The following is a 27,851-nucleotide window of genomic DNA, read 5'->3' on the forward strand; positions in this document are numbered from 1 at the left end:
ATTTATATGAAAAGACAAAGAACCTAGAATGGTCAAAACAATTTTGAAAAAAAAGAATAAAGCTGGAGGAATCATTGTTTCTCATTTTCAGAAATATTATAAACTATAATAATCAAATAGTGTGGGATTGCTAAAGAAACAGATATATATATAAAACAATGACACAAAATAGAGTTCAGAATTAGACTCTGAATTATATAGCCATTAATTTTTTACAAAGATGCAAAGACAACAGAAAGCAGAAAGGGTAGTTTTTCGGTAATGGGTGTTGGGACAATTACAAATCCCAAAACAACAAAATCAAGTTGGACTGAAAACTCACATGTTACAAGGGATAGGGGATGCTGGGGGAAGGTCAATGGGGGAAAAAAGGAGATACATGTACTAATATATGTAATACTTTAAACAATAAAAAAATAATAATAATTAAAAAAGAGAATTCACACGTTATGTTATAATTAACTCAAAATTAACCATAGTTCTATACATAAAACTTAAAACTATAAAACTTGCATAATAAAGTGTTTTATTTGGGGTTAAAGATGTCTTAGATATATCATCAAAACAATAAAAACATAAAATTTAAATAAGTTTCACTTTATCAAAATATAAGCATTTGCTCTGCAAAAGACATTTTTAAGAAAATGAAAATACAAGTGACAGATTAAGAGAAACTTTTCACAAATCACATATCCAACAAAGAAGGGAATAATAAATAACTCTCAAACCACAGCAAAAACAAAAGAAAAAAAAAAAAAGAAAGAAAGAAAGAAAGGAAGGAAGAAAGAACCCAGTTAAGAAACCTGCCGAAGACTTGAACAGATATTTCATTATTTCATCCAAAGGGTATAGATTATAAATAGATACATTTTTAAAATGTTCAATATTATTAGCCATTAGGGAAACACAAACTAAATCCAGAGTGAGAGACCACTCCAGACCTATGACAATGACTAAAATAGGGAAGTACTTACAGCACCAAGCATGTGGAACAACTGGAACTCCCATGCATTGTTGGCGATTATGCAAAATGGCATAGGCACTCTGGAAAAGAGAATGGCAATTTCTTATAAAGTTACCATAGAGCCCAGTAATCCCACACCTAGGTATTTACTCTAGGGAAATAGCTATAAGAAAATTCATCTTTTTTGCTCAATCCCTAGAGAGAGAACTCATGGACATGGACAACAGTGATTGTGGGGGAGCAGGAACCAGGGGTAGAGATGGAAGAGGGCCTAGAGAAGATAAATGGTGATGGAAAAAAAATTTAAAAAATAGAAAAATAATGACTTAAATAAAATAATTAACAGATGGTCATTTAAAAAAATCATTGTTGCACAAAAAACCTGTTTAAAGCCATTCTATTCATAATCACCCAAGCTTGGAAACAACCCAAATATACTTCATGGATTAATGGATAAGCAAACTGTGGCACGTACAAAAAATGAAATACTACTGAGAAAAAAAATTTAAGCAAGAATTATTGATACATGCAATAACTTGGATACATCTTAAAGGCATTATGCTAAATGAAAAAAGCCTTCTTCAGAAGGTTACATACTATATGATTCAATTTATGGGAAAAAAAACAACCCAAAACACCAATGATAACAACAGAAAACAGATTAGTGGTTGCCAAGGGTAGGGTTAGGTGGAGGGAATGACTACAAAGAAGTAGCACTAGAAAAATTTAGGGGTGACAGAACTGTATCCTGATTATGGACTGATTGCATGATCTATTTATGTGTTAATAGATCTTAAAGCTCTTTGGCAAAAATAAAGTCAATTTTACTGTATGCTAATTTAAATAAATAAAATCCTATATAATAAAGAGCTAATATGCTAATTAGACCAGATGGTGGAACGACCTTCTGGAATGACAAGTGGGTGGGACCACAGGGCCATGAGGGCTGCGAGGCAGCTGGGGATGCAAGGCAGCCAGGGCTGCCAGAGCCAAGCCCCTTGCATGAATTTCGTGCATCGGGCCTCTAGTTTAAAATAGCTAGGAGAGAAATTGCGGGATCACAGGGCAGGTATATGTTCAGTTTTTTAAAATTTCCACACCTTTCTCTAAAGTAGTTAGATTTTTGCACTTTGTATTTTTACCAACAATAAATGGAAATTTCAGTTATTACACATTCTCATCAAAATTTGATATTATTAGTCTTTTTAATGTTAGTCATTGGAATGGGTATGAAATGACATCTCATTATGGTCTCTATATAAATTTTAATATTGCATAAAATTCCAGAATTCAGCAGTTTCACAATTAACTCAAACTATCCTGTAGTAGGTCCTTGACTTGCCCTTCCTACTTACACTTTTTTTCCCCTAGAATTCAGTGATCTTTTCAGTCAACACATGTGGGCTAGTTTTAATTGTTGTTATTCCAGAAAGAGGTGATAGAGAAAGTAGGGTTGAAAACATGTGTTCATATCACCCTCTCCCATTTATTCAATTCTTAGGTGTCACAGTTATAGAATTTTGGAGCTATAAAGATCTTTAGAGAGAGGATCCAAGATGGCGGTGTAGGTAAACACCTAAACTGCTGACTCGCACAACAATTTCAAAACTACAACTAAAAGACAAAACGTCTATCACCCAGAACCACGGGAAAGCTGGCTGAGTGGAAGTTCTACAACTAGAAGGAAAGAGAAAACAGCATTGAGACGTGCACAAGCGCTGAAAAGCTGAGGTACAGAGGCACGCAAATCGGGCTGGCTGTGGGCAACTAGGAGCGCTGCTTTTTTCAACCCGAAGGGAGACAAGCTCCTGATTACTCTGAACTCCAGTTTCTGGGGAGACGCGGGGGACCCAAACTCCTACGGGGAGAAGCTGGACTGTCTGCCATCGGGTTGGAAAGTGAGGGTGGCTTGCTTGCAGGGCTGCATGCAGGAATAATTGTTTACTGAGCGCAGGACGCAGGGACGCGGTGGGAGACGCAGAGCTGGCTTACTGGCAGCCATTGCTGTTTGCCACGCCCTAGCCTAGTGATGCCCTGAGACCCCACCCTGCACAATCTACAAACCCACCCAAGCTCCAAGCAGCAGCTTTAGCATATGAATGGCCTGCCCTATCACAGCTTAACCTAGCAAACTTGCAGCCCTGGTCAGACAGCTCCAAAACCTCCAAATCCCAAGCAAAGAGGAGAAAACTATAGTTCTCGCTGTAGCTCTTGCTGGGTGGCCTCAGACAGTAGCTGACCTGCACCCTATTGGAGATCCAGAAGCCAGTGTTCCTAGTGGTCAGTGTGAGACACCAGATTTCAACTCCTCACATCCATAAGTGACACATTCAAGAGGCAGACTCAGTGAGCACCAAAGCCCCACTGAAGCAAGTCCTGCCCCATAAGCGTGTCTCCAGCACAGCAGTTCTTCCATTATAGACACAGCGGGTCCTCACAGCCAATTGGCCTGGAGGTCAGTTCCTCCCAGTGTACCAACAGCAATCAAGGCTTAACTACAACAAGACTTTGCACTCAGCCCATAAAGGGGTGTACCAAAAGCATCCACCTCAGGTGATTGGGGAGGCTGAGCTACTGGCCCCTATAGGTCACCTACCACACAAAGCCACTCCATCAACACAGGGAAGCAGCAAAATTTGGAGACAAAGAAACATGTCACGAATGAAAGAAATGGAGGAAAGCAAACTACTGGACGACATAGAGTTCAGAACCACATTTATAAGGTTACTCAAGAATCTTCTAACAACCGCTGAGGAACTTAGTGAGACCTTTAAGGATCTTAATGAGAAGGCCAAAAAAATGGAAAAGGACCAGTCAGAAATTAAGCATACACTGTCTAAAATAAAGAATATACAGAAACTCAACTGTAGATCAATGTACCCCAAGAATCAAACCAAAGATCTGAAATATGAGGAAACAAAAAACACCCAACCAGAAAAACAAAAGAAAAAAGAATTCAAAAATATGAAGATAGTATAAGGAGCCCCTGGGACAACTTTAAGTGTACCAACATCTGAATTTTTGGGGTGCCAGAAGAAGAGAGAAAGCAAGATACTGAGAACCTATTTGAAGACATAATGACTGAAAACTTTCCCTACCTGGTAAAAGAAATAGACTTACAAGTTCAGGAAGTGCACAGAACCCCATACAAGAGGAATCCAAAGAGGACCACACCAAGACACATCATAATTAAAATGCCAAGGGCAAAAGACAAAGAGAGAATCTTGAAAGCAGCAAGAGAAAAATTGTTAGTTACCTACAAGGGGGTACCCATACGACTGTCCGCTGATTTCTCGGCAAAAACTATGCAGGCCAGAAGGGAGTGGCAAGAAATATTCAAAATGATGAACAGCAAGAACCTACAACCAAGATTACTCTGCCCAGCAAGGTATCATTCAGAGTTGAAGGTCAGATAAAGAGCTTCACAGACAAGAAAAAGCTAAAGGAGTTCATCACCACCAAACCAGGATTACATGAAATGCTGAAGGGTATTTTTTAAGAAGAGGAAGAAGAAAAAAAAGGTAAAGATAAAAATTATGAACAACAAAATGACATCAAATACATACCTACCAACAAGTGAATCTAAAAATCAAGTGAATAAAAAATCTGAAGAACAGAATGGACTGGTGAATATAAGAGAATCAGGGACATAGAAAGGGAGTGGACTGACAATTCTCAGGGGGAAGGGTGTGTGAGGGGTGCGGGAAGAGATTGGACAAAAATCTTACACCTATGGATGAAGACAGTGGCGGGGAGTAGGGGCATGGGGTGGGGTTGGGAATCAGGTGGAGGGGAGCTATGGGGAAAAAAAAGAGGAACACCTGTAATAATCTGAACAATAAAGATTTATTTTAAAAAATCTTTAGAAATCATATTATCCAAACCCTTCATTTTTTAAAGTGTACATGAAGGCCACAGAGAATGCACTGCTTTGTCTGAGTCATGTATTATGACACTTTTATAACATTTTATAGTTGAGAATCACATCTTTAATGTTATTGTGACATTTACCAGGAAGAAATTTTAATGAATCAAAAATTACTTTTTAAGGACATTTTCCATTTATTGAGTGCCTCTCAATGCTAAGCATTATGCTAAGTTCTGAGGATGTGAAAGATACAGACCACATCTATATATATAAAAGCCTAAGTGGCTGAACGACTGATCGACCAGTCGCTATGATGCGCACTGACCACCAGGGAGCAGATGCTCAATGCAGGAGCTTCCCCCTGGTGGTCAGTGCGCTCCCACAACCAACCTCCCACATCTGCCCAATCTCCTGCAGTCCCTCCCCCTGGCCAGCCAACCTCATGCAGTTCCTCCCACCAGCCAGCCAACCTCCTGCAGTCCCTTCCCCTGGCCAGCTGGCCTCCCGGGGTCCCTCCCCTTGCTGGCCAGCCCCCCAATTGGCTCTGATCTCCAGCCGGGCCAAGGGACAGGCTTCTAATTCCCAATAAATATATAAAGTCTGAAGATACAAATGTATCTCATTCAATTCTGCACTAGAAGTCATGTGCTGTGCACAAAACACAACACAGTGTGGAAAGTGCTGCAATAGAAAAAAAAAATTCCTAATTGCATTGGGCAAGTCAAGGAAGGCTTCACAGAGGATGTGATATTTGATTTAGGCTTTGAACAAAGGAACAATACTTTTATTTAAGATGAAATACAAATGACATTATGGAGAATTTCTGATATTTAAATTAAAGTTCATATAAATACAGACAATATTCACATTCATTTCCAATACAAACTCACTTCCAAATCTCTTGAGAGGTAGTTAGCAGGAGAGAAATGAAATACTGAAAACAAGCTTGGGTAAATAAATTATTTTTGGGGGTGGAAGGAGATTAGAATACATCCCAGTAGGGAAGAAAGCAATTTTCTTGGTTCACATATCCAAGTAATCATGAATTGTGGATTTAAAAAAATCATCATAAATGTAAGCACAGACATCTCACTGTTTTTTATTTAATTCTAAAAAGGCATATATTTTAATTAAAATTAAGCCAAATGAAGTGCCATTAAACTTGCTCAGTACTATAATCAAATAGATAATAAAATTAAGGGCATCCCTAATAACATGCTTAATTATGTATTTCTGCATGGCCATTAAATGCCACAAATATTATATAGTCATATATATATGATGATTTGAGTATTACACTTACTCAATCAAACCAAGTATTTCTAGATGCAGTTAATGAAAGGGAAGTGGAGCAGAGGAAAGCAGAAAGTTTATATCCCTCCTAAAAACTCCATATTAATTCAAACCAGGCGCTCCACTCCTCTATCAGTAAGTAACCATAGACTCAGACTCCCAGGATCTTTATCATCATCATCATCATCATCATCATCATCATCATCATCATAATTACAATATAATGAACACATCACATATCAGATATCAGACCAACTTTAGTATGTCAATGTATCCCTACATGAAACTTACTAGATATTGTCTATTCCACTTTGGAAATGAGGCAACAAAGAATTGAAATAACTGGACTAGAGTGATATGATAAATAAAACACAGGAAACATTGTAAAATAAGTTTTAATTTCCAGTAAGACCTTGGTGGCAGCTCTGTTATGAATCATTCCACTCCTCCAGAAGGCCATAAGTAATCAAGGACAATGAGAGAAATGCAAATTCAACCTTCAACAAAGGCAGAAGTCAAAAAACACCTCCAAACTACAAATTTTGTGCATGAATGCTTCTCTACACAGAATTGGGAGCAGAACTGAGCAGAAAACTGTGATGGGGTTTTAAAGTCAAGGGAAGAGTAAGGAGAGCAGTAGAAAAATAAATAGCATATCTCAAAAGTCATCAGCACATACACAAACCCTGAAGAAGACCCGCTTAGAATGGGAACTGCTATGAGCAGGGTTGAGGAGCACAGTGGGAGGCAGAGAGAGGGCTCAGAAGTTACCCAGAGAGATGAATTATCAACCATATGTCTTCTACATTTAGGAAGGATCCCCCAAAAGGCCTATGGCAAGGGCAGAGGAGAACTCGTGGTGGCAAGGGTAGAAGTTTAGGTATGGCAATAGAAACTTCCCTGAACAGATCAACTTCAAGAAGTAGCAGAGACCTGATGGTGTCACTAAAACACAAACTGGGAGCCTTTGAGTTGCAGAAGTCCCAGATTACCCTAGTCTTCCTCTTTCTTCAACATGAGCTTTTTGTGAAAAGACAGCTCATAAAATATGCAACTTAATCAAGTATGAGAAACATAAAAAGTATAAACACCACATCCACACAACACCATGTTTCTAAAGTGGGGAAAGAGCAACAAAACATCCCTATGGGAAAAAAATTCACCAGAATATTGTTATCAAACAGATGAAAATTGTTTAAGTCAAAATTTCTTGGAGATATAATGAAGTAATTACTATTCAGAAGGAAGACCACAAAGCAGAAATACAAAAACTCAGGGAAGAAATGGCCAGAAAATAGTAGGTGATCATGTGATGAAAGATGAATTAAGAACTTGAAAAACTCAGGTAAAAAAAAAATAGAAAAAGGCCAAAAACTTTCAGAAATCAAGACTAAATTTGAAGAAAAATAGATGCTAAAAAGCTTTTGACAAAATTCAGACTCATTCTCAATTAAAAACTCTTGAGAAAACCAGAATAACAATAGGATAGTGTTGAATAAACTATAGTGTATGTGCAAACAGTGGATACTATGCAACTGTAAATATTAATGAGAAAGAACTCTATGAACATACATTAAGTGATTTCCTGGATATATTATTAAGTGAAGAGTGCTACCTTTTTTATGGTAAGTAAGGAGAAATTTAAAAAGCAAACCTATCTGCTTATGCTTCCAAAAACACAAGAAAGATAAACTGGAAAACAACAAATTGATAACCTATATGAAGTAGGGTGAAGATGAAAGGGACAGAGGTGGGCATGACATTTCTCTGAGTAAGGATAATTTTTTTGTAGTTATGACTTCTAGAAGCATGTTAATGTTCTATATATTCTAAAAATAAAAATAAATCACCAAGGAGTAGAAAACAAAAAAATGAAACTAAAACTGATAGCAAACTGAAATCAATGTATACAACTGTATTTTAAATGAATAACACTAATGAAAAGAAAATAATGGAACAAACTGGCAGTTGGACATCCCTCTCCCAATCCGGGACTGCTGGCTCCTAACCGCTCACCTGCCTGCCTGATCGCCCCTAACCACCCTGTCTGCCTGCCTAATCACTCCTAACCATTCTGCCTGCCTGTGTGATGCCCCTAACTGCTCTCCTGCCTGCCTGATTGCCCCTAACCACTCACCTGCCTGGCTGATCACCCCTAACCACTCACCTGCCTGCCTGATCACCCCTAACCACTCTGCCTGCCTGCCTGATCGTCCCTAACCACCTCTACCTCAGCCCCCGCTGCGGTGGCTTTGTCCAGAAGGATGTCCAGAATGATGTCCAAAAGGTCTTTCAGCTGCCTGGTCCAATTAGCATATTATGCTTTTATTATTATAGATACTTTGCAAGTTATATAGGTTATATTTTATGCTCTTTTGGGGGGATGGAGATTCCATTCCAATATCCTTTTAATATTAATAATACTTACATGGAGAGTAACTGCAAAACTAATAGAGAAAGCCTTCCTTTATGTCTTATGTAGTATAGCTTTAAATTTAAAATTATCATAGTTCCTTATTTTAACCTCAACTATATAATTACTATTGATCTTCTTATAAACATCATGAGGAAAGTATTATTTCTGGTGATTAATCAAGAAAAGATATAGCTATTTTATGTAACATTTATTGTTGCATAGTTTATCAAAATTAGCCAGAACAGCATCATATTCCTTTACCCCTTCCTAGAGAGATAAACTTTAAGTTTATGTAATAAAACTTTAAGATAAATAGCTGGTATTTTTGATCCGTGCTCCAAAAGATATGATTTCAGAATGTAGTAAAATAATTACCTTCTGGTTCTTGATCTTCATGGTCCTTCCCAATATCATAGTAGCTTTCTCCTTAATAGAATAACATTAATGAATATTCATTTTAATATGTATGAATGCATATTCATATTAAACAGTATCAACTATACATTAACTATGACATACCTTAATATTTAGTACTTATATATATTTGCCAACCATTACTTATCCTATAACATCATATATATATATATATATATATATATATATATATATATATATATATATACAAGGAAAAATTCCTAAAAATCATTACATTAAAGAGAGAAAGCTAGACTATAAAGTGAAAAATTAAATATTGCAAAATTTTAATATTGGCCATCTATTTAAGTGTATATAGCTCCAAGGATACAAAAATGCACCTATGTATAAGCTCTGTGGAGGACTTGATGCTAAACCATAGACCCAAAGAATAAGGGGTACAGCCCCAATAATTAGTGCATAAAGTTGAAAAATGCTTCAAGGTCTATAAAAATACTTTGAGTTGACATAACTATGAAAGCAGTCGGATATGCCCTGGCCGGTTTGGCTCAGCGAATATAGAGCATCGGCCTGTGGACTGAAGGATCCTGGGTCCCATTATGGTCAGGGGCATGTGCCTAGGTTGCAGGCTCTTCCACAGCCTGGCCCTGGTGAGGGCGTATACAGGAGGCAACCAATCAATGTGTTTCTCTCTCATCAGTGTTTCTCTCTGTCTTTCCCTCTCCCACGCTCTCTGAAAATCAATGGAAAAATATCCTTGGGTGAGGATTAAAAAAAAAAAAAAAAAAAGTCGGATATGAACTAATTGTTAATCAAGAACCAAAGACAAGTGTCCTCAGTTCTAAGGAACGAACAGATAGTGAAGGCAGGAACCAACATTTTTCTTTAGAAACTCCATTTATTAGATTTTTAGAAATAGAGCAAATTATGTAACTAGTGTAAACATGTATATTACTGTCCAAACTGGAATGCTAGGAGAGTAAAAGGGAGCACTAGTAATTTTTCCAGGAAGAAATCATGCCAGACAGCAGACATGAGCAGGACCACGCGGGGTGTACACATTGATGTCAAGACAATACCTGTCTGTTAAATGTTTCCACCTGCCTTCTTGAGCTCCTTATTAAACCACATAATGTAACTTTCAGCAGTGACTGAACACTGGAAACTAACAGCAGTTCTGTTCTCCTGAGATGCTTTCTAAGCAAAGAAACACACTCCCCACAGTTAAGGGTTTTTGTATGTTTTTTAGCATAAACAAATGTTTTAAATGGATCTGAGGAAAGAGTCTGCTTTGATTTCTAGCAGAAAAAAAAACACACAGCTCTAACTTAAATTATTTGTGATTCATATATTGATTTTACTTGCTAAAATATTGACATTAAGACAAGTTTACCATGTCTTGTTCATAAAACAAACTTCCACATCCTCACCAGCACTTGTCATTTGTCAATTTGTTGATGATAGCCATTCAGACAGGTGTGAGATGGTACCTCATTGTTGTTTTGATTTGCATCTCTCGGATGATTAGTGACTTTGAGCATGTTTTCATATGTCTCTTGGCTTTCTGTATGTCCTCTTTCAAAAAGTGTCTATTTAGGTCCTTTGCCCATTTTTTGATTGGATTGTTTATTTTCCTTTTGTTAAGTTGTATGAGTTCCCTGTAAATTCTGGAGATTAAACCCTTATCCGATATTACACTGGCAAATATGTTCTCCCCTGCAGTGGGCTTTCTTGTTGTTTTGTTGATGGTTTCTTTTGCTGTGCAGAAGCTTTTTATTTTGATGTAGTCCCATTTGTTTACTTTCTCCTTAGTTTCCATTGCCCTAGGAGCTGTATCAGTAAAGATAGTGCTATGACATATGTCTGATATTTTGCTGCCTGTGGATTCTTCTAAGATTTTTATGGTTTCCCATATTATGTTTAAGTCCTTTATCCATTTTGAGATTGTGTGTGTGTGTGTGTGTGTGGTGTAAGTTGGTGGTATAGTTTTATTTTTTTGTATGTATCTGACCAATTTTCCCAACACCATTTTTGAAGAGACTGTTTTGACTCCATTGTATGCTGTTGCTTCCTTTGTCAAATATTAATTGAGCATATGCTGGGTCAATTTCTGGGTTCTCAGGAACCCTCATACACTGCTAGTGGAAATGCAGACTGGTGCAGCCACTGTGGAAAACACTACGAAGTTTCCTCAAAAAATTAAAAATGGAACTCCCATTTGACCCAATAATCCCACTTCTAGGAATATATCCCAAGAAAACAGAAAAACAATCAGAAAGGATATATGCACCCTTAAGTTCATAGCAGCACAATTTACAATAGCTAAGATTTGGAAACAGTCTAAGTGACCATCAGCAGATGAGTGGATTGAAAAACAGTGGTACAGCTATACAATGAAATACTAAACTGCTATAAAAAAGAAGGAATTCTTATCATTTGCAACTGCATGGATAAACATGAAGAGCATTATGCTAAGTGAAATAAGCCAGTTGGAGAAAAATAAATATCACATGATCTTACTCATTTGTGGAATATAATGAACATAAACTGATGAACAAAAATAGATCCAGAGACAGAGAAGCATCAAACAGACCATCAAACCTCAGAGGGAAGGGGGACAGGAGTAAAAGATCAACCAAAGAACTTGTATGCATGCATATAAGCATAACCAATGGATCCAGACACTGGGGTAGTGGAGGCATGTCCTGGGGGGGTGGGAGTGGCCAGGGAGGGGGTCGATGGAAGACAAAGGAGACATATGTAGTACTTAAACAATAAAGAATATTAATTAATTAATTAGTTAATTAATTAACTAAATTTTAGTACCCCTATGTTCATAGCAACATTATTTACAATTAGAGGCCCAGTGCATGAAATTCGTACACTGGTAGGGTCCCTAGCAGCTGCGGACTGCTGGCTGCTGGCTGCTGGCTGCCAGCTGGGGCCTCTCTCCCTTCCCCCAGCCAGCCCTGCCCCCTGGTTGAACTCCTGGACACTTCCCAGTTGAGAGGACAATTTGCATACTATGCTTTCATTATATATTATAATATATATGATAGCTAGGATCTGGAAACAGCCCAAGTAGATGGGTGGATTAAAAAAAAAAGATGTGGTATATTTACACAATGGAATACTATACAGCTGTAAAAAAGGAGCTCCTAACCTTTGAGATAGCATGGAGGGACCTAAAAAATAGTATGCTAAGTGAAATAAGCCTGTCAAAGAATGACAAATATCACATGATCTCCCTCATATGTGGAATCTAATGAAAAAAATAAACTGATGAACAAAATAGATCCAGAGACATAGAAGCATGGAACAGGCAGAGGAATCTCAGAGGGACGGGAGACATGAAGATATTAACCAAAGAACTTATACAAACACTAGTGACCTGGTAACCCGTGCACATTGAAAGAAAATTAATTAGGAGGTGGCCAGCGGGGCAGGACTGGGCGAGATGGGCCAGACATGCCCTGGAGCCAACCTCCAGCAGTCCCTCCCCGGCCAGCAGCACCTGGGGCAGCGCCGCGCCTTGAAGGGCATCTGCAGAGTGAGCAGGGTCCCTCCAGCAGGTGGGGATCAGGCAGAAACCGGCTCTCCGACATCCCCCGAGGGGTCCCGGAATGTGAGAGGGCACTCTGCAAAGTTGCTGTCATACAGGGTGTGGATCATAAACACAAGTGTGCAGTAAACCAGATTTGAGGCCAACAGTGCCCCAGCAACAACATAACCCATGGCCAAAGGTGGAATCATGTGGCCCCATGAGGAATCAGGCTCCCTCCACTCTGGTTCCAGGGTGCATCACCCAAGAACCACTGCTGCCATGTTACTGAAGCTCGGAAGCTCCTGCATTGAGCGTCAGCCCCCTGGAGGTCAGTGCGTGTCATACCTACCAGCCAGTAGGACGGTCGCTTAGCCTTTTAAATATATAGATATGCATAGCCCATTGACAGAGTCAATAGTGTGGTGAAGGACTCGGATGGGGTGGGAGCTGGGTGGAGGGCAAAGGGGGGAAATGGGAGACATCTGTAATCCTATATAATAAAAGGCTAATATGCAAATCGACCAAACAGCAGAATGACCAGTCACTATGACGTGCACTGACCACCAGGGGGAAGACACTCTATGCAGGAGCTGCCCCCTGGTGGTCAGTGCGCTCCCTCAGCCAGAAGCCGGGCTCACAGCTGGCGAGCACAGCTGCTGTGGCGGAATCCTCTCCTGCCTCCGCGGCAGCACTAAGGATGTCTGACTGACGGCTTAGGCCCACTTCCCATGGGGAATGGGCCTAAGCCGTCAGTCGGACATCCCCCCAAGGGCTCCCAGACTGCAAGAGGGTGCAGGCCGGGCTGAGGGACACCCCCCACCAGTGCATAAACAAACAAACAAACAAAAACAAACTTCTGAAATGATAAACCCCAATTATGGAGCTAAGACATAACATAGTTTTTATTTTTTTATTTTTTTATTTTATTTTTTTTTTAGTGAGTTAACAGTTTTATTTTTTTTTTTTTCAAATTTTTATTAAGGTATTATATGTGTACATATCTTACCATTGCCCCCCACCCCCACCCCACTCCCATACATGCCCTCACCCCCCAATGTTTTGCATCCGTTGGTTACTCTTATATGCATGCATACAAGTCCTTCAGTTGATCTCTTATTTCCCCCACCTCTCCCTAACCTTACCGCTGTAATTTGACAGTCTGTTTGATGCTTTACTGCCTCTGTAACTATCTTTTTGTTCATCAGTTTATAATGTTTTTCATTATCCCCAAATGAGTGGGATCATGTGGTATTTTTCTTTCATTGACTGGCTTATTTCACTTAGCATAATGTTCTCTAATTCCATCCAAGTGCCTACAAATGGTAGTAATTCGTTCTTTTTTATGGCAGCATAGTATTCCATTGTGTAGATGTACCATAGTTTTCTGATCCAGTCATCTGCTGATGGGCACCTAGGCTGTTTCCAAATCTTAGCTATTGTAAATTGTGCTGCTATGAACATAGGGGTGCATATATCCTTTCTGATTGGTGTTCCTGGTTTCTTAGGATATATTCCTAGGAGTGGGATTACTGGGTCAAATGGGATTTCCATTTTCAGTTTTTTGAGGAAACTCCATACTGTTCTCCACAGTGGCTGCACCAGTCTGCATTCCCACCAGCAGTGCACGAGGGTTCCTTTTTCTCCGCATCCTCGCAAAAACTAACAGACTTAATAAATGAATTCGGCAATGTAGCAGGATACAAAATTAACGCCAAGAAATCTATGGCATTTCTATACACCAACAGTGAACTTACAGAAAGAGAGACTAAAAAAGCAATCCCATTCTCCATTGCACCAAAAAAATTAAGATACTTAGGAATAAACCTAACCAAGGAGGTAAAAGACCTATATGCAGAAAACTACAGGACACTGAAAAAAGAGATAGAGGAAGATGTAAACAGATGGAAGAACATACCATGTTCATGGATTGGTAGAATCAACATCATCAAAATGTCCATACTACCCAAAGCAATCTATAGATTCAATGCACTCCCCATTAAAATACCAACAGCATATTTCACAGACCTAGAAAGAACTCTCCAAAAATTCATCTAGAATAAAAAAAGACCCCGAATAGCCACAGCAATCCTGAGAAAGAAGAATAAAGTAGGAGGGATCTCAATACCAGATTTCAAGCTGTATTACAAAGCCACTGTCCTCAAAACAGCCTGGTACTGGCACAAGAACAGACATATAGATCAATGGAATAGAATAGAGAATCCAGATATCGACCCAAACCACTATGCGCAATTAATATTTGACAAAGGAGGCATGAGCATACAATGGAGTCAAGACAGTCTCTTCAATAAATGGTGTTGGGAAAATTGGACAGATACATGCAAAAAAATGAAACTAGATCACCAACTTACACCATACACAAAAATAAACTCAAAATGGATACAGGACTTAAATATAAGACGGGAAACCATAAAAATACTAGAGGAATCCACAGGCAGCAAAATTTCAGACATATGCCAAAAGAACTTTTTCAGCGATACTGCCCCTAGGGCAATGGAAGCCAAAGAGAAAATAAACAAATGGGACTACATCAAAATAAAAAGCTTTTGCACAGCAAAAGAAACCATCAACAAAACAACAAGAAACCCCACTGTATGGGAGAACATATTTGCAAATGGTATCACTGATAAAGGTTTAATTTCCAACATCTACAGGCAGCTTATACAACTTAATAAAAGGAAGATAAAGGATTCAATAAAAAAATGGGCAACGGACCTAAATAGAATCTTTTTGAAAGAAGACAGAAGGAAGGCCAAGAGACACATGAAAACATGCTCAAAGTCACTAATTATCCGATAGATGCAAATCAAAACAACAATGCGATACCATCTCACACCTGTCAGAATGGCTATCATCAACAAATCAACAAACGACATAACATAGTTTTTAAATCTTTACATTAGCCATGAGATTCTCACAAGTACATTGCCACAAAATAGTTTAGAAAAGCCATATAATAGTCAAAATAAGAAAGATTTGCAGGTGGGTAGGGATTCCCACAGCCGGCTCAGTTCCCGAAGAGCAGCATCTGCTGGGAGCATGCCTAGCCCATGAGGCTGGCATATTGCAGTGTGGCGGCCTCCTAGCCCCATTCCCAATGCTACTCCTTAAAAACACCGTAAGGCATTATGGCTTTCTTGTACAACACCTGCAGCTGATCAGGGTCCCTGCTGTGACTTTCATCCCTGCTTTGCGGTCCTGGTTGAAACCGCAGTACTTGGAGTTCTCAAGGGAAGGCAGGCACTGCTGGATGGGTACCCAAATGTATGTCTTTTGTACACAGCCAGTCGGAAGGTCTGTAATGACCCTTATATTTGAGCCTGGGACACGAATGAATGTAGAAACCCATATAATAATAGCTAAGTTGAGATGTTTTTTCATGAAGTTGCCTAATGAATGCAATTTCTCATAGTACATGGTAGACACCCAAGGACAGAAACGAATAATCAGGATAATAGTACAAATACACAGAGGACACACAGTATGGAAGGATGTCAATCATCCCCACAATGATGATCTTTCGGTCCAGCCAATACTGCCTGTGATGAGCCATAGCCCACAATATGGTCCTTTTGGGGGATTCTCTGGCTCTAAAGGTGAGGTGCAAAGGAATCCTGTGAACTGGCTGACTGTGGGCTCCTCAGGTAAGTGGTTGTGAATGTTTATATATCTGGTAACGTGTATATACCTGGAACGACTCCAGCATTGTGACTTTGAACTAAGAACTTGGTGGAGATGATTTCACCACCCTCACCTCTAACTTATGTGATGCATCCTCTGTTAAAGATTCAAACATTAACTCTTCCAGCGATTTGGGCTGGTTGGGTTTGGCCTTTGGCTCCCGTGGAGCCCAGAAGTCCTCGGGTGCCCAGCTGGGCTCCGCTTGCATGAGCTTTAACCTCTTTTTTTTTTGTTTTGTTTTTAAATATATTTTATTGATATTTCACAGAGAGGAAGGGAGAGGGATAGAGAACTAGAAACATCGATGAGAGAGAAACATCGATCAGCTGCCTCCTGCACACCTCCCACTGGGGATGTGCCCGCAACCAAGGTACATGCCCTTGACCGGAATCGAACCCGGGACCTTTCAGTCCGCAGGCCGACGCTCTATCCACTGAGCCAAACCGGTTTCGGCTAACCTCTTCCTCTCCTTCCAGATTCCCCTTGCTTTTTGACATGGAGGCTTACTCATATCTACCCCTTTGCCTGGCTTAGGAACCTTGTGCCCTTCCGTGTGCACTGTGTGGGACGGTTCCCCAGAGTCCAACTCCTCTTTTTTGTCTTGTGACTGAGTAAATTCGTTAGATTCCTCTTCCTTTGTGCTTTTTCCTTCCTTCTTTGCTTCCCTCTCTAAGCTCTCTTTGAGGTTATCACTGAGCTTTCTGAGGTCACACTGTAAACCCAATTTATTTATTAATGCCATGTCACTGGGGGCGGCATCCTCCACGGTGGGCTCCATAGGCTCATCCTCACAATTTCCTTTGGAAATTTCCCCTTTAGCCAGAAATTTCAACATTTTTTTAAAAACTTTCTTGTGACATTTTGATGGCTGGAACTGTATAGATCGGCACCTTATCGTGTACTGAGGACAACACGTTTGATTCATCACAGACTTGTACACATATCTCCCACTTCTTTACCATCATCCGTCTGTCAGATCCTGAGAGTCCTGCACTGTCATGGAATGTGCCCACCTGCCATTGGAGAGGCTTCTCGAGTCGTTCTTGCAGTAACGCGGCGCCAGGGGCTGACCCAGATGTTGTGTTTCTTACAAATTGAAGGGAAGACCTTCCATCAACAAAATGATTATGACTTGCTTTATTACATGAGGGCTATTAAATTCATTCAAACATTAGTGTAAATTTCTTTCTCCATTTAAATCAAATGTCATTTAGGATTCTGTGGGAAATTAGCCTTTGGCATAATATCAGATATTGTTTCTTGTAATTCCCATTACCCATATCCCTATTTCCATTCCTTTTAAACAGAACCCCAATTTTGTTCACGAATTGGTAGCAAAGTATGCAGAGCTATACACTCAGCTGTAGAAGATGAATCACAATTACTCACATCAAGTCCTCCTTTGAGTAACCAGTTTAGTGGTGGGCAGATGACCTAGTTCTAGACAATATCTTGATAGGATATCTGTGGGGTCACCTTCTGGATAAGGTTTTCTTGATTGATTTATAAAAAAAGACAAAACATTCCAGGAAAACTCTCCTTATGCCTAATTTTGGATGCCCTTCCGTGAGACTTTGATGCCTGTAGCTTCAATAGCCATCTTTGGGCACTAGAGAACAAAAAAGAAAGAAAGAAAACCAAGCCTCTGACACTAGGTGACTGGAAAGATGGAGAATTTGGGACCTTGAGTATATTACTGAGCAACTCATTAACCAACCCAAGAACTACTTTCCTCCAGATTTCTTGTCATGTGAGATGTCTGTAATATAAATCAAAAATTTTTGTTGAGTACCCTGTTACTTAGAGCCAAAATATATCCTACCTGACATAGATATAAAAAGTTTACATTTGTGGGTGGTCAGTACATCTTGGAGAGACCTGAATAAGCCAAGGCTTGTATGGGACACTGGATTACTAACCCAGGGAGTGTGTCAAGTAGGTAAGTCAGAGAAGTGACCTTAATGTAATCACTTCAAGTGCCAACTTTCAACTACAATCATCTCTTTGTAAATACAGAAGAACTCTAGTTCTCAAAGTTGTATAAACAATAAAAAATTCCAAACCTAACCAAATCACCGGTCTGTGTGACCCAACATGCCTTTCTGAATGTGCACATATTTCTGTGGCCTCAGATCAAGTAAATGTTTCTACACTATTCCATGTACCTTGTCAACTACACAACACCTTGAACTGTATAAAACAGAAACACAATGAGTAAAGTGGAAACAGCACTAGATTTGAAATCAGAAGCCCTAGTAGTGATTTCTGGCTCTATTAATTACTAGATCTAAAATTTTAGGTTTCAATTTTCTCATTTGCAAAATTGAGATAATAATACTTATATCATGAAGTTTTATTAGCATTGAATGATATAGTGTAAAAATGTATATATATTATATAATAACATACAGAGCAAACTGTGTAACGACATACTGTAAACAGTTATTTGTAACATGAATGAATGATTCTTTCATGTGCTATAAAAACTGGAGTAGACTTGACAAATGTCAATCATCTTTTCAAGTTTGAGGAAGCCTTCTTTGCAGACTATGCCCACTGCCATAGTGGAGACACAAAACCAAAGAACAGCATATGCCAAAATATTGTATTTACAGAGACCTTAAATTTAATTTTTATTTTATTATATTAATATAAAAGTATGCCATTTATTTGTTGGAATTTATTATACAAAAAACTGACAGTCATTATAAGAAAAGAGAACAGACCAATATTCCTCATGAAGGAAGATTTTAAGATTGTAAACATGTTTTTAACAAGTAAAAACATATATATATATATATATATATATATATATATATATGCTTACATCTTAACTTAGTAGGGTTTATCTCAGGAATAGAGGATAATAAATACAAGGTTAATTTAACATTCAAACTTAATTAATGTAATTCACCATATTAACAAACTAAAAGAGAAAAAGTGTGACATATCAACAGCTCCACAAAGATCATTTGACAAAAAACTGCATCTATTCCTAATCAACTGTTGAAAAAACTAAAAATTGAATGGTATTTCTGCAATCTGATAAGAGGAATCTATGAAAAAAAATTGCAGGAATCTATGAAAAAAGTTATACCTAAAGATAGTCAACTAGACAATAAGACAAAATGGAAATCATCCTATCTAATAAAAGAGTGATATGCAAATTAACCGTCACTCCGCTACAAAAATGACAGCGCCCATAGCCACAAGATGGCGGCGCCCAGTCCTCTTAGCCCCGCCGGAGTCCCGCAGTCCGCCCAGCAGTGGCAGTCTGGGGTGTCAGCTGGGAGGCGCCCACCTTCCATGCAGCGATCCCTGCCTAGCAGCGGCAGCCCGGGGTGTCAGGCTGGGAGCCACCAGTGCCCAGCACGATCCCGGGCCACAGCCTGGCTGGGGTCTCAGGCCGGCAGGGCCTCGCAAACCCGCCACCCGATCTTCTGCCACAGCCTGGGCTGGGGTCTCAGGCCGGCAGGGCCTTGCAAACCCGCCACCCGATCTTCTGCCACAGCCTGGGCTGGGGTCTCAGGCCGGCAGGGCCTCGCACCCAAGCTGCGCGATCCCCCGGCCATGGCGGCAGCCTAGGCTGGGGTCTCAGCCTGGCCGGGGTGCACCCCTTGCAGCCAATCCCTGCTGGCCGTCCCTGCTGGCTGTCCAGGGTGTCTGGCTGCAAGGCGCCCGCCCCCCACGCAGCGATCCCGGCCCAGCGGCGGCAGCCCGGGGTGTCCAGCTGGGAGGTGCCAGCGCCCAGCGCGATCCCCGGCCATAGCCTGGGCTGGGGTCTCAGCCTGGCGGGTCTGAGGAGGCAGCCTGGGCTGGGGTCTCAGCATGGCCGGGGAGCGCACCCCCAATGGTGCCATCCCTGGCCAGGCTAATATGGCAGCCTGGGCTGAGGTCTCAGCCTGGTCAGGGCGCCATCCCCGGCCAGGCGTGGCAGCCTGGGGTCTCAACCACTGAGTCACACCAGCCAGGCAGATATGGAGGAATCTTAAATGTTTCTTTTTTTTAAATATATATTTTATTGATTTTTTACAGAGAGGAAGGGAAAGGGATAGAGAGCTAGAAACATCTATGAGAGAGAAACATCGATCAGCTGCCTCCTGCACACTCCCCACTGGGTATGTGCCCCCAACCAAGGTACATGCCCTTGACCGGAATCGAACCTGGGACCCTTGAGTCTGCAGGCCGATGCTCCATCCACTGAGCCAAACCAGTTAGGGCTGTCCAATATGCTAAAGAAAAAACCCTATCTAGTAAAGAGGAATATGCAGGGGAGGGCATTTGGGGGTGACCAGGTTGTCAGGGGAGGGCAGTTGGGGATGATCAGGCTGGCAGGGGAGCAGTCAGGCATCGATCAGGCTGGCAGGGGAGTGGTTAGGGGGTTATCAGGCTGGCAGGCAGAAGTGGTTAGGGGCAATCAGGAAGGCAGGCAGGCGAGCAGTTGGGAGCCAGCAGTCCTAGATTGTGAAAGGGATGTCCGACTGCCTGGATTGGGCCTAAACAGGCAGTCAGACATCTCCCAAGGGGTCCCAGATTGGAGAGGGTGCAGGTTGGGCCGAGGGACACCCCCCACCCCTGCAATGCACGAATTTCGTGCACTGGGACTCTAGTATGAAATAATTGGAGATAAATCTGACAAAAGATGTGAAAGACCTATAGAGTGAAAGGTTCAAACTATTGCTAAGAAAAATTAAGCCTAACGAAATGCAGATATACTAGTATATCATCTTCATGGGAAGATGGAAAACTTACTGTTGATAAGACATCAATTCCTCTTCAAATCAATCTATTTCAATTCAATCGCAATCCATATTGCAGCATTCTAAAATTCATGTTGAAATGCAAAGGACCTAGAATAAACAAAGCAACTTTTAGAAAGAAGAATAAGTTGAACAGTAACACTTCAGGTATCCAAGACCTACACAGCTATAGCAATTATACATAAAGATAGTCAAATAGACAATAAGACAAATGCAAAGTCTAGAAAAATACCCACATATGTAAATTACTGATTTTCAACAAAGATACAAAGCAATTAAATGGAGGAAGGGTATTCCTTTCAGCAAATGGTGCCAGAACAAGTGAATATCCATAGGCAAAAAGAGAACTTTGATTTAGTCCTCATACTGTATTAAAAAATAACTTAGCCCTAGTCAGTCTGGCTCAGTGGATAGAGCATGGGCCCTTGAACTGAAGGGTCCTGGCTTCCATTCTGGTCAAGGTCACATACCTCGGTTGCAGGCCGGGGCTTTGGTTGGGGGAGGTAATCAATCAATGTGTCTCTCTCATATCGATGTTTCTCTCTCTGTTTCTTCCCCTCCCTTCCACTCTCTCTAAAAGTCAATGGAAAAATATCCCGAGGTGAGGATTAACAACAACAACAAAGGTAACTTAAAATGATTCATACACACACACACACACACACACACACACACACACACACACACACACACATTAGAGGCCCGGTGCATGAAAATTCGTGGACTCGGGGCGTACCTCAGCCTAGCCTGTGCCCTCTCGCAGTCCAGGAGCCCTCGGGGATGTCCGACTGATGGCTTAGGGGTGAGCGGGCCTAAGCCATCAGTTAGACATCCTTAGTGGTGGGCTGATAGGGGGATGGCGCCCACCAGCGAGCAGCTGGCTCCCCCCCATTGCCCCACCCCTGCTGCCAGTCGCCATCCCCCATCACCGTCCCCTCCCTCTTCCCACTGGCACCCACCTTGGCTGGCCTGGCACCGCCCACTCACCAGCCCCCCCCTTCCCCCCGGTCTTTCCACTGTTTGGTCGATTTGCCTAACAGGCTTTCATTATATAAGATATATATATACACACACACATATATATAAATGTAAAACCTAAAACTATAAAACCAGAAGAAAACACAGTAGAAAACTTTTTGTGACCTTGGGTTTGGCAAAGATTTTTAATTATGACACCAAAATCATAATTCATAAAAGTATAAATTGATAAATTAGACTATTAATATTAAAACATCTGCTCTTCAAAGGACAATGTTGAGAACTTAAAGATAAGGCATGGACTATGAAAAAAATATTTCCTAATCACATATGTGACAATGGGCTTGCTTCAGAATTCATAATGAACTTCCAAAATTTAATAATAAGGAAATAAAAATTCAATTTTAAAAAATCAAACATGCCAAAGATAGGGAAAGGGCAAATAAGCACATTAAAAGATAATCAGTGTCAGTCATTAGGGAAATTCATTTAAAACCACAATGAGATACCACTACATACCTATTAAAATTGCTAAAATTAAAAATACTGATCATACCAATTGTTATCCAAAATATGGGAGAATTAGAACTGAAATAAACTACTTGGTAAGAATGTAAGGTGATACAACCACTTTGGAAAATTGTTTAGTAGTTAAATATACATCTACTAATTTACCCAGGCATTTCATTTGTAGGTATTTACCCAGGAGAAACTAAAACATATGTTGATACAAAACTTGTGCACACATGTGAATAGTAGCTTTATTTATAATATCAAAAAACTGGAAACAATCCAAATGTTCACCAACAAGTAAATGGATAAACAATGGTATATCCATACAGTGTATTACTATTACTACTCAGCAATAAAAAGAACAAATGAATGACACATACTACAATATAGATAAACCTTAAAATAATTATGCTGAGTGAAATAAACTAGATAAAAAAGAGCATATGCTGTATTATATAAAATTCTAAGAAGTAAAAATGAATGTAAATAAATTTAGCACCCAGATCTTCACATATATCGTTTTCCAATAAATGGGTGATTCTTCGACTAAGGTAGGAAATACACAAGATGTGTCCAGAGTATCTTGTAATGCAAGAAAATAAAAAATAAAAAAAATGCCCTGGCTGGTGTGGCTCAGTTGCTTGAGCATCATCCCAAGCACCAAGAGGTCACTGGTTTGATTCCAGGTCAGCACATATGCCTGGGTTGTGGGCTTGATCCCCAGTGTGGGGCATGCAGGAGACAGATGATCTATGATTCTCTCTCATTATTGATGTTTCTAATTCTCTCTCCCTCTTCTTTCCTCTCTGAAGTCAATAAAAATGTATTTTAAAAAATAAAATAGCCCAGCTGGCGGGCTTCTGTGGTTGAGCATTGACCAATGAACAGGTGGTCACTGTTTGATTCCCGGTCAGGGCACATGCCCAGGTTGCAGACACAATCCCTAGTATAGGGCATGTAGGAGGCAGCCAATCAATGATTCTCTCTCATAAGTGTTGTTTCTTTCTCTCTCTCTCCCTCTGCCTTCCTCTCTGAAATCAATAAAAAAATATTTTTAAAAATAATTAAAAAAAAAATAGCCCTAGCTGGTTTGGTTCAGTGGATAGAGCGTGGGCCTGCGGACTAAAGGGTCCTGGGTTTGATTCCATTTTAAAGTGAGTGAACTATTTGGTATGTGGATTATACTCATTAAAGCATCTTGAATGGATTGGAAAGATGAAAGCCTAAAAACAGCAATAACAGCATCCTATATAATAAAGAGGTAATATGCAAATGGTCGTTACACCGTAACAGTAATGACCGATCATCAGGAGGGTGGGGCAAGTACAAGTACACAGGGCCACTAGTTAATAATAATAAACTAGTTCACCTCTCTAGCCTCATCCCCTATCCATAATGGCCTCATTGCAGTTCCTATCTTCCTATATGAGGTCCTGTGAACATATTATATCTGCTTTTTGGAATTCTCTTCACCCCTCCTCTACATGCCTAATCCTTTATATCTAAAATTAGTCAGAATCAATTCCAAAATCCAGTCACCTAACATCATATAGGTGGTATATTTCTCACTCATATAGACACTCAGGTCATTCAGTGATCCAGGCTCTTTACCTCTACTGGCTTTGCCCATCCTGGAGTCTCTGTGTCTTCCACTGTACTCTGTACACCTGGCCGAGAGAACCTGTGGGGCATTGGCAGAGAGAGGACCTTGAGGAACTTTCCAAATGACTTACTCAGTTTTTAACATGGTATATTTCATATGATGTCAAGATACCCAATGGTCTTAGGTTCAGCACAGAGATTGTTAGTTTAACTCTGTATCTCAAATATATTGCAGTAATCTCCCCCTCTCTCTCTACCACATCTTTATGAATTAAGAGGTGCTGTAAAAACTCAAAGATAATTATTTTCCAGAATAATAATGTTGAAGAGAGAAAATACTGTTCAACATCTCTTTTAAGAAACTTATAATTTAGCACCAGGATACAGGGGTGGGTAAAAGTAGGTTTACAGTTGTTTGTATGGAAAATCTATATATATAAAAGGCTAAGTGACTGTCCCTCCATCCAACCACCCGATCAACTGGCCGGTACATATGACGCACACTGGCAATTAAAAAATAAACGTTGACTTGTGCATGCATGATACATATAAAGCTTTCACTGGTGCCAATCGCAGGCTTGTGTTTTGATCTGTCACTGTAGATTGTGAACTTGGTTGTTTTTGTTGACATTTCTATTATAGAGAAAGGGAAAATAGCAATATTAAAATATTTCTTCTAATTAATTTCCTTTTAATGTGCATGGATCTGTGCACTGGGCCACTAGTAACACAATAATTAATAAATAATGGTACAAGAATAAACTGTTTTCCCATGCTCACAACTGTAAACCCACTTTTGCCCACCTCTGTATAAACTAAAGTTAAAGGAAACTTCCCTTAAAGTGCTACTTATTAAAAATTGGAATGAATTCCTCAGGACAAATTAATGACAAACAACATCCAAACTTTCCTCATAGGTAGAGAGGTGTTGTCAACTGTCTTCCACACCCAAACCTCTGCCACATTGTCCAAGAGGAGCAGGACATGTTCACTGTGATAAGAGAAATTTGGAAGTACTCGCTTTTATGGAAGTCATAAGAGAGAGAGAGAATCTCATATATTATTTAGCATCATCCTTGATACATTTATTCTAAAAGATAATATAGCCAAATATCTCCCTCTATGTTAAATTTTTTACAAAACTGAAATCCTGAAAATTCAGCTGTTGATGGAATCCATTTTTTTTCCAGTTAGATTGGGCATAATTCTTAATTGGTAGTACAAAATCTAATACACTGACGAAGTGCCATCTCACAGCACCTGCTATTCAGAGTGGAATTCAGACTAGCGTTTGGGAATACCAAGTCCAGAATCATCAGGTCCTTAATTGGGGTAGGGAGGGGCTTTGGGCGGGGCTTCCAGATGGGGAGGAGTCGTTATTAGAAAGCTGTGGGGCCAGCCCAGAGCTGTCACTACTCTCGAGGTAAGCCTTGTACCATTTGAGTGAGCGAGGATCTGGTGTGTGAGCACAGCCTTCTCAATGACAACGTTTCACTGGGCATTTGAGTGGAATCTGCAAACCTCAGGAGTTGCTTGGACTGCCCAAAAAAGTGAGCTGCAGCGAGCACTGTCGCCAACTACAGGGAGCCTGCAGAAACGCTACTCTTCTCGACTCTGGGCTGTACCTGAGTGGTCCAAGTAGCCTCAGGGTGTTAGCGAGAAGGGACGTGGAACGCAGTCAGGGAGCTACACGGCAAGCACCGGTTTGAAGCTGGAGAAAAAGTCGGGAGACAGAGCCGCATCTAATTGCTTTGGAAGCCGCCGCCACTGGAGTGCCGACTTGTGAGTACTCTGCGCCTCCCGTCCTCAGACTCCAGTGGGAGAACTCTTTTGGAGAAGTCTCCCAGTTAGCACACGAGATCCCTACAATACCTGTCCTGCTCTCCCACTCTCGCCCAGGGACGGAACCACCGTCACCTTCCTTCCCCTGCCGACTACATGGAGGGCAAGGGCAGTCGCTGACCAGCGCCGCCCCCTGCTGACCCAGGAGGTGGAGATCCCCACCCCCAACCCCGCCCGGTCCGGTCAAATTCAACACCTGTTTTCTCCTCCAGCTGCTCCTACATCACGACATCCCCTCCTCCTTCCTCTATCCCTCCTCCCTAGAGTCAGGGGAGGAGAAAAGTGGAGTCAGGTCATTATGACAGAGCAGAAGGCAAAGGCTTCCCGGGCTCCCCACGTGGTGGGCAGCACGCCCTCCCCCACCCAGACCGGCTCTCCCCTGCTGGGACGCCCGGACGCCGGCCCATTCCAGGCAAGCCAGACCTCGGACGCCTCGCCAGGCTCCCTGGGCGGGCTGCTCTTCCCTCGGCCCTGCCAGGGGCCCAACCCCGACGGGAAGGCGCTGGGCCAGCAGGCGCTGTCAAACGTGGAGGGGGTGTATCCCAGAGTTGAAGCCACGGGAGGTGCCGGGGGCGGCAGCTCTAGACCCCCCGAGAAGGACAGCGGGCTGCTGGACAGTGTCTTGGACACACTCCTGGCGCCCTCGGGTCCCGGGCAGAGCCACGCCAGCCCTCCCGCCTACGAGGCCAGCGGCCCCTGGTGCCTGTTTGGCCCCGAGCTTCCGGAAGGGCCTCCGGCTGTCCCCGCCACCCAGGGAGTGTTGCCCTCGCTCATGAGCCGTCCGGAGGGCAAGGCTGGCGACAGCTCCTATAAAGCGCTGCCCAGGGGGCTGTCACCGTCCCGGCAGCTGCTGCCCTCGGCCTCCGGCAACCAGCACTGGCCCGGGGCCGCGGTGAAGCCGGCCCCGCAGCCAGCCGTGCTCGAGGTGGAGGAGGAAGACTCTGAATCCGCGGGCTCGTTGGGTCCGCTCCTGAAGGGCAAACCCCGAGCCCTGGGTGGCACGGCGGCCGAGGGAGGAGCCGCAGCCACCGCGCCCGGGGCGGCCGAAGGAGGGGTCGCCCTGGTCCCCAAGGAAGATTCCCGCTTTTCGGCGCCCCGGGTCGCCCTGGCAGAGCAAGACCCGCCAGCGGGGCCCGGGCGCCCCCCGGTGACCACCATGGTGATGGATTTTATCCACTTGCCCATCCTGCCAATCAACCCGGCCTTGCTGGCCGCCCGCACCCGGCAGCTGCTGGAGGGGGACAGCTCTGACGGCGGGGCCGCGGCGGTCAGCGCCTTTGCCCCGCCGCGGGGCTCCCCCTCGGCCTCGTCACCCCCGGGCGCCGCCGGCGACTTCCCCGACTGCGCGTACCCGCCCGACCCCGAGCCCAAGGACGACGCGTTCCCGCTCTACGGGGAATTCCAGCCGCCCGCCCTGAAGATCAAGGAGGAGGAGGAAGGCGCCGAGGCCGCCGCGCGCTCCCCGCGCCCATACCTGGTGACCGGTGCCAGCCCTGCCGTCTTCCCGGATTTCCAGCTGGCGCCGCCGCCGCTTCCTCCGCGAGCGCCGTCGTCCAGACCCGGGGAAGCGACGGTGGCGGCCGCACCCGCCAGTGCCTCCGCCTCGTCCACGTCCCCGTCGGGGTCGACCTTGGAGTGCATGCTGTACAAGGCGGAGGCCACGCCGCCCCACCAGGGCCCGTTCGCGCCGCAGCCCTACAAGGCGCCGGGCGCGGGCCCCTGCGTGCTGCCGCGGGACGGCCTGCCCGCCACCTCCTCCTCCGTCTGCGCCGCCGGGGCGGGCCCCGCGCTCTACCCGCCGCTCGGCATCAACGGGATCCCGCAGCTCGGCTACCCCGCCGCCGTGCTCAAGGAGGGGCTGGCGCCGGTCTACCCGCCCTATCTCAACTACCTGAGGTGAGGGCCCCGGGGCGCCCGCGTGTCCGGGAGGAGCGGTTCGCGGCTCCGGCCCTGCGCGCCGGCCTCGGCTCCCCCGAGTGGCTGCGGGAGGCTGGGTG

General features: G+C 42.6%; 1 protein-coding gene, 1 long non-coding RNA gene and 1 pseudogene across 5 annotated transcripts in view; 1 reads left to right on the top strand and 2 right to left on the bottom strand.

The window, feature by feature from the left end:
- Window positions 1-1,015: 1,015 nt before the first annotated feature.
- LOC308234509 lies at window positions 1,016-27,801 on the bottom strand. Of its 3 annotated transcripts, XR_013959085.1 has the most exons (6): window positions 27,329-27,456; window positions 24,022-24,091; window positions 21,390-21,492; window positions 20,912-21,009; window positions 8,917-8,967; window positions 1,016-1,044 (listed from the first exon to the last, which is right to left on the bottom strand). It is a non-coding gene; the product is annotated as an uncharacterized lncRNA (long non-coding RNA). The 3 variants fall into 3 exon arrangements; XR_013959086.1 differs by lacking the exons at window positions 1,016-1,044; window positions 8,917-8,967; window positions 27,329-27,456 and adding exons at window positions 20,224-20,616; window positions 27,746-27,801; XR_013959087.1 differs by lacking the exons at window positions 1,016-1,044; window positions 8,917-8,967 and adding an exon at window positions 20,224-20,616.
- Window positions 15,486-17,204, bottom strand: LOC308233503 (arginyl-tRNA--protein transferase 1-like; annotated as a pseudogene). The gene is made up of 2 exons: window positions 16,618-17,204; window positions 15,486-16,377 (listed from the first exon to the last, which is right to left on the bottom strand). The product of its transcript is annotated as an arginyl-tRNA--protein transferase 1-like (transcript).
- Window positions 26,153-27,851, top strand: part of PGR (progesterone receptor) — a gene marked incomplete at its 5' end in the record, with an annotated part of 83,363 nt that continues 81,664 nt past the window's right edge. The window contains one exon of the mRNA XM_080642331.1: window positions 26,153-27,750. Coding sequence (XP_080498457.1) covers window positions 26,153-27,750 — 1,598 coding nt within the window. The remainder of the gene's footprint in view (window positions 27,751-27,851) is intronic.

The sequence above is a fragment of the Plecotus auritus genome (assembly GCF_963455305.1).
Source record: "Plecotus auritus genome assembly, chromosome: 9".
Classification (NCBI taxonomy): Eukaryota; Metazoa; Chordata; class Mammalia; order Chiroptera; family Vespertilionidae; genus Plecotus; species Plecotus auritus.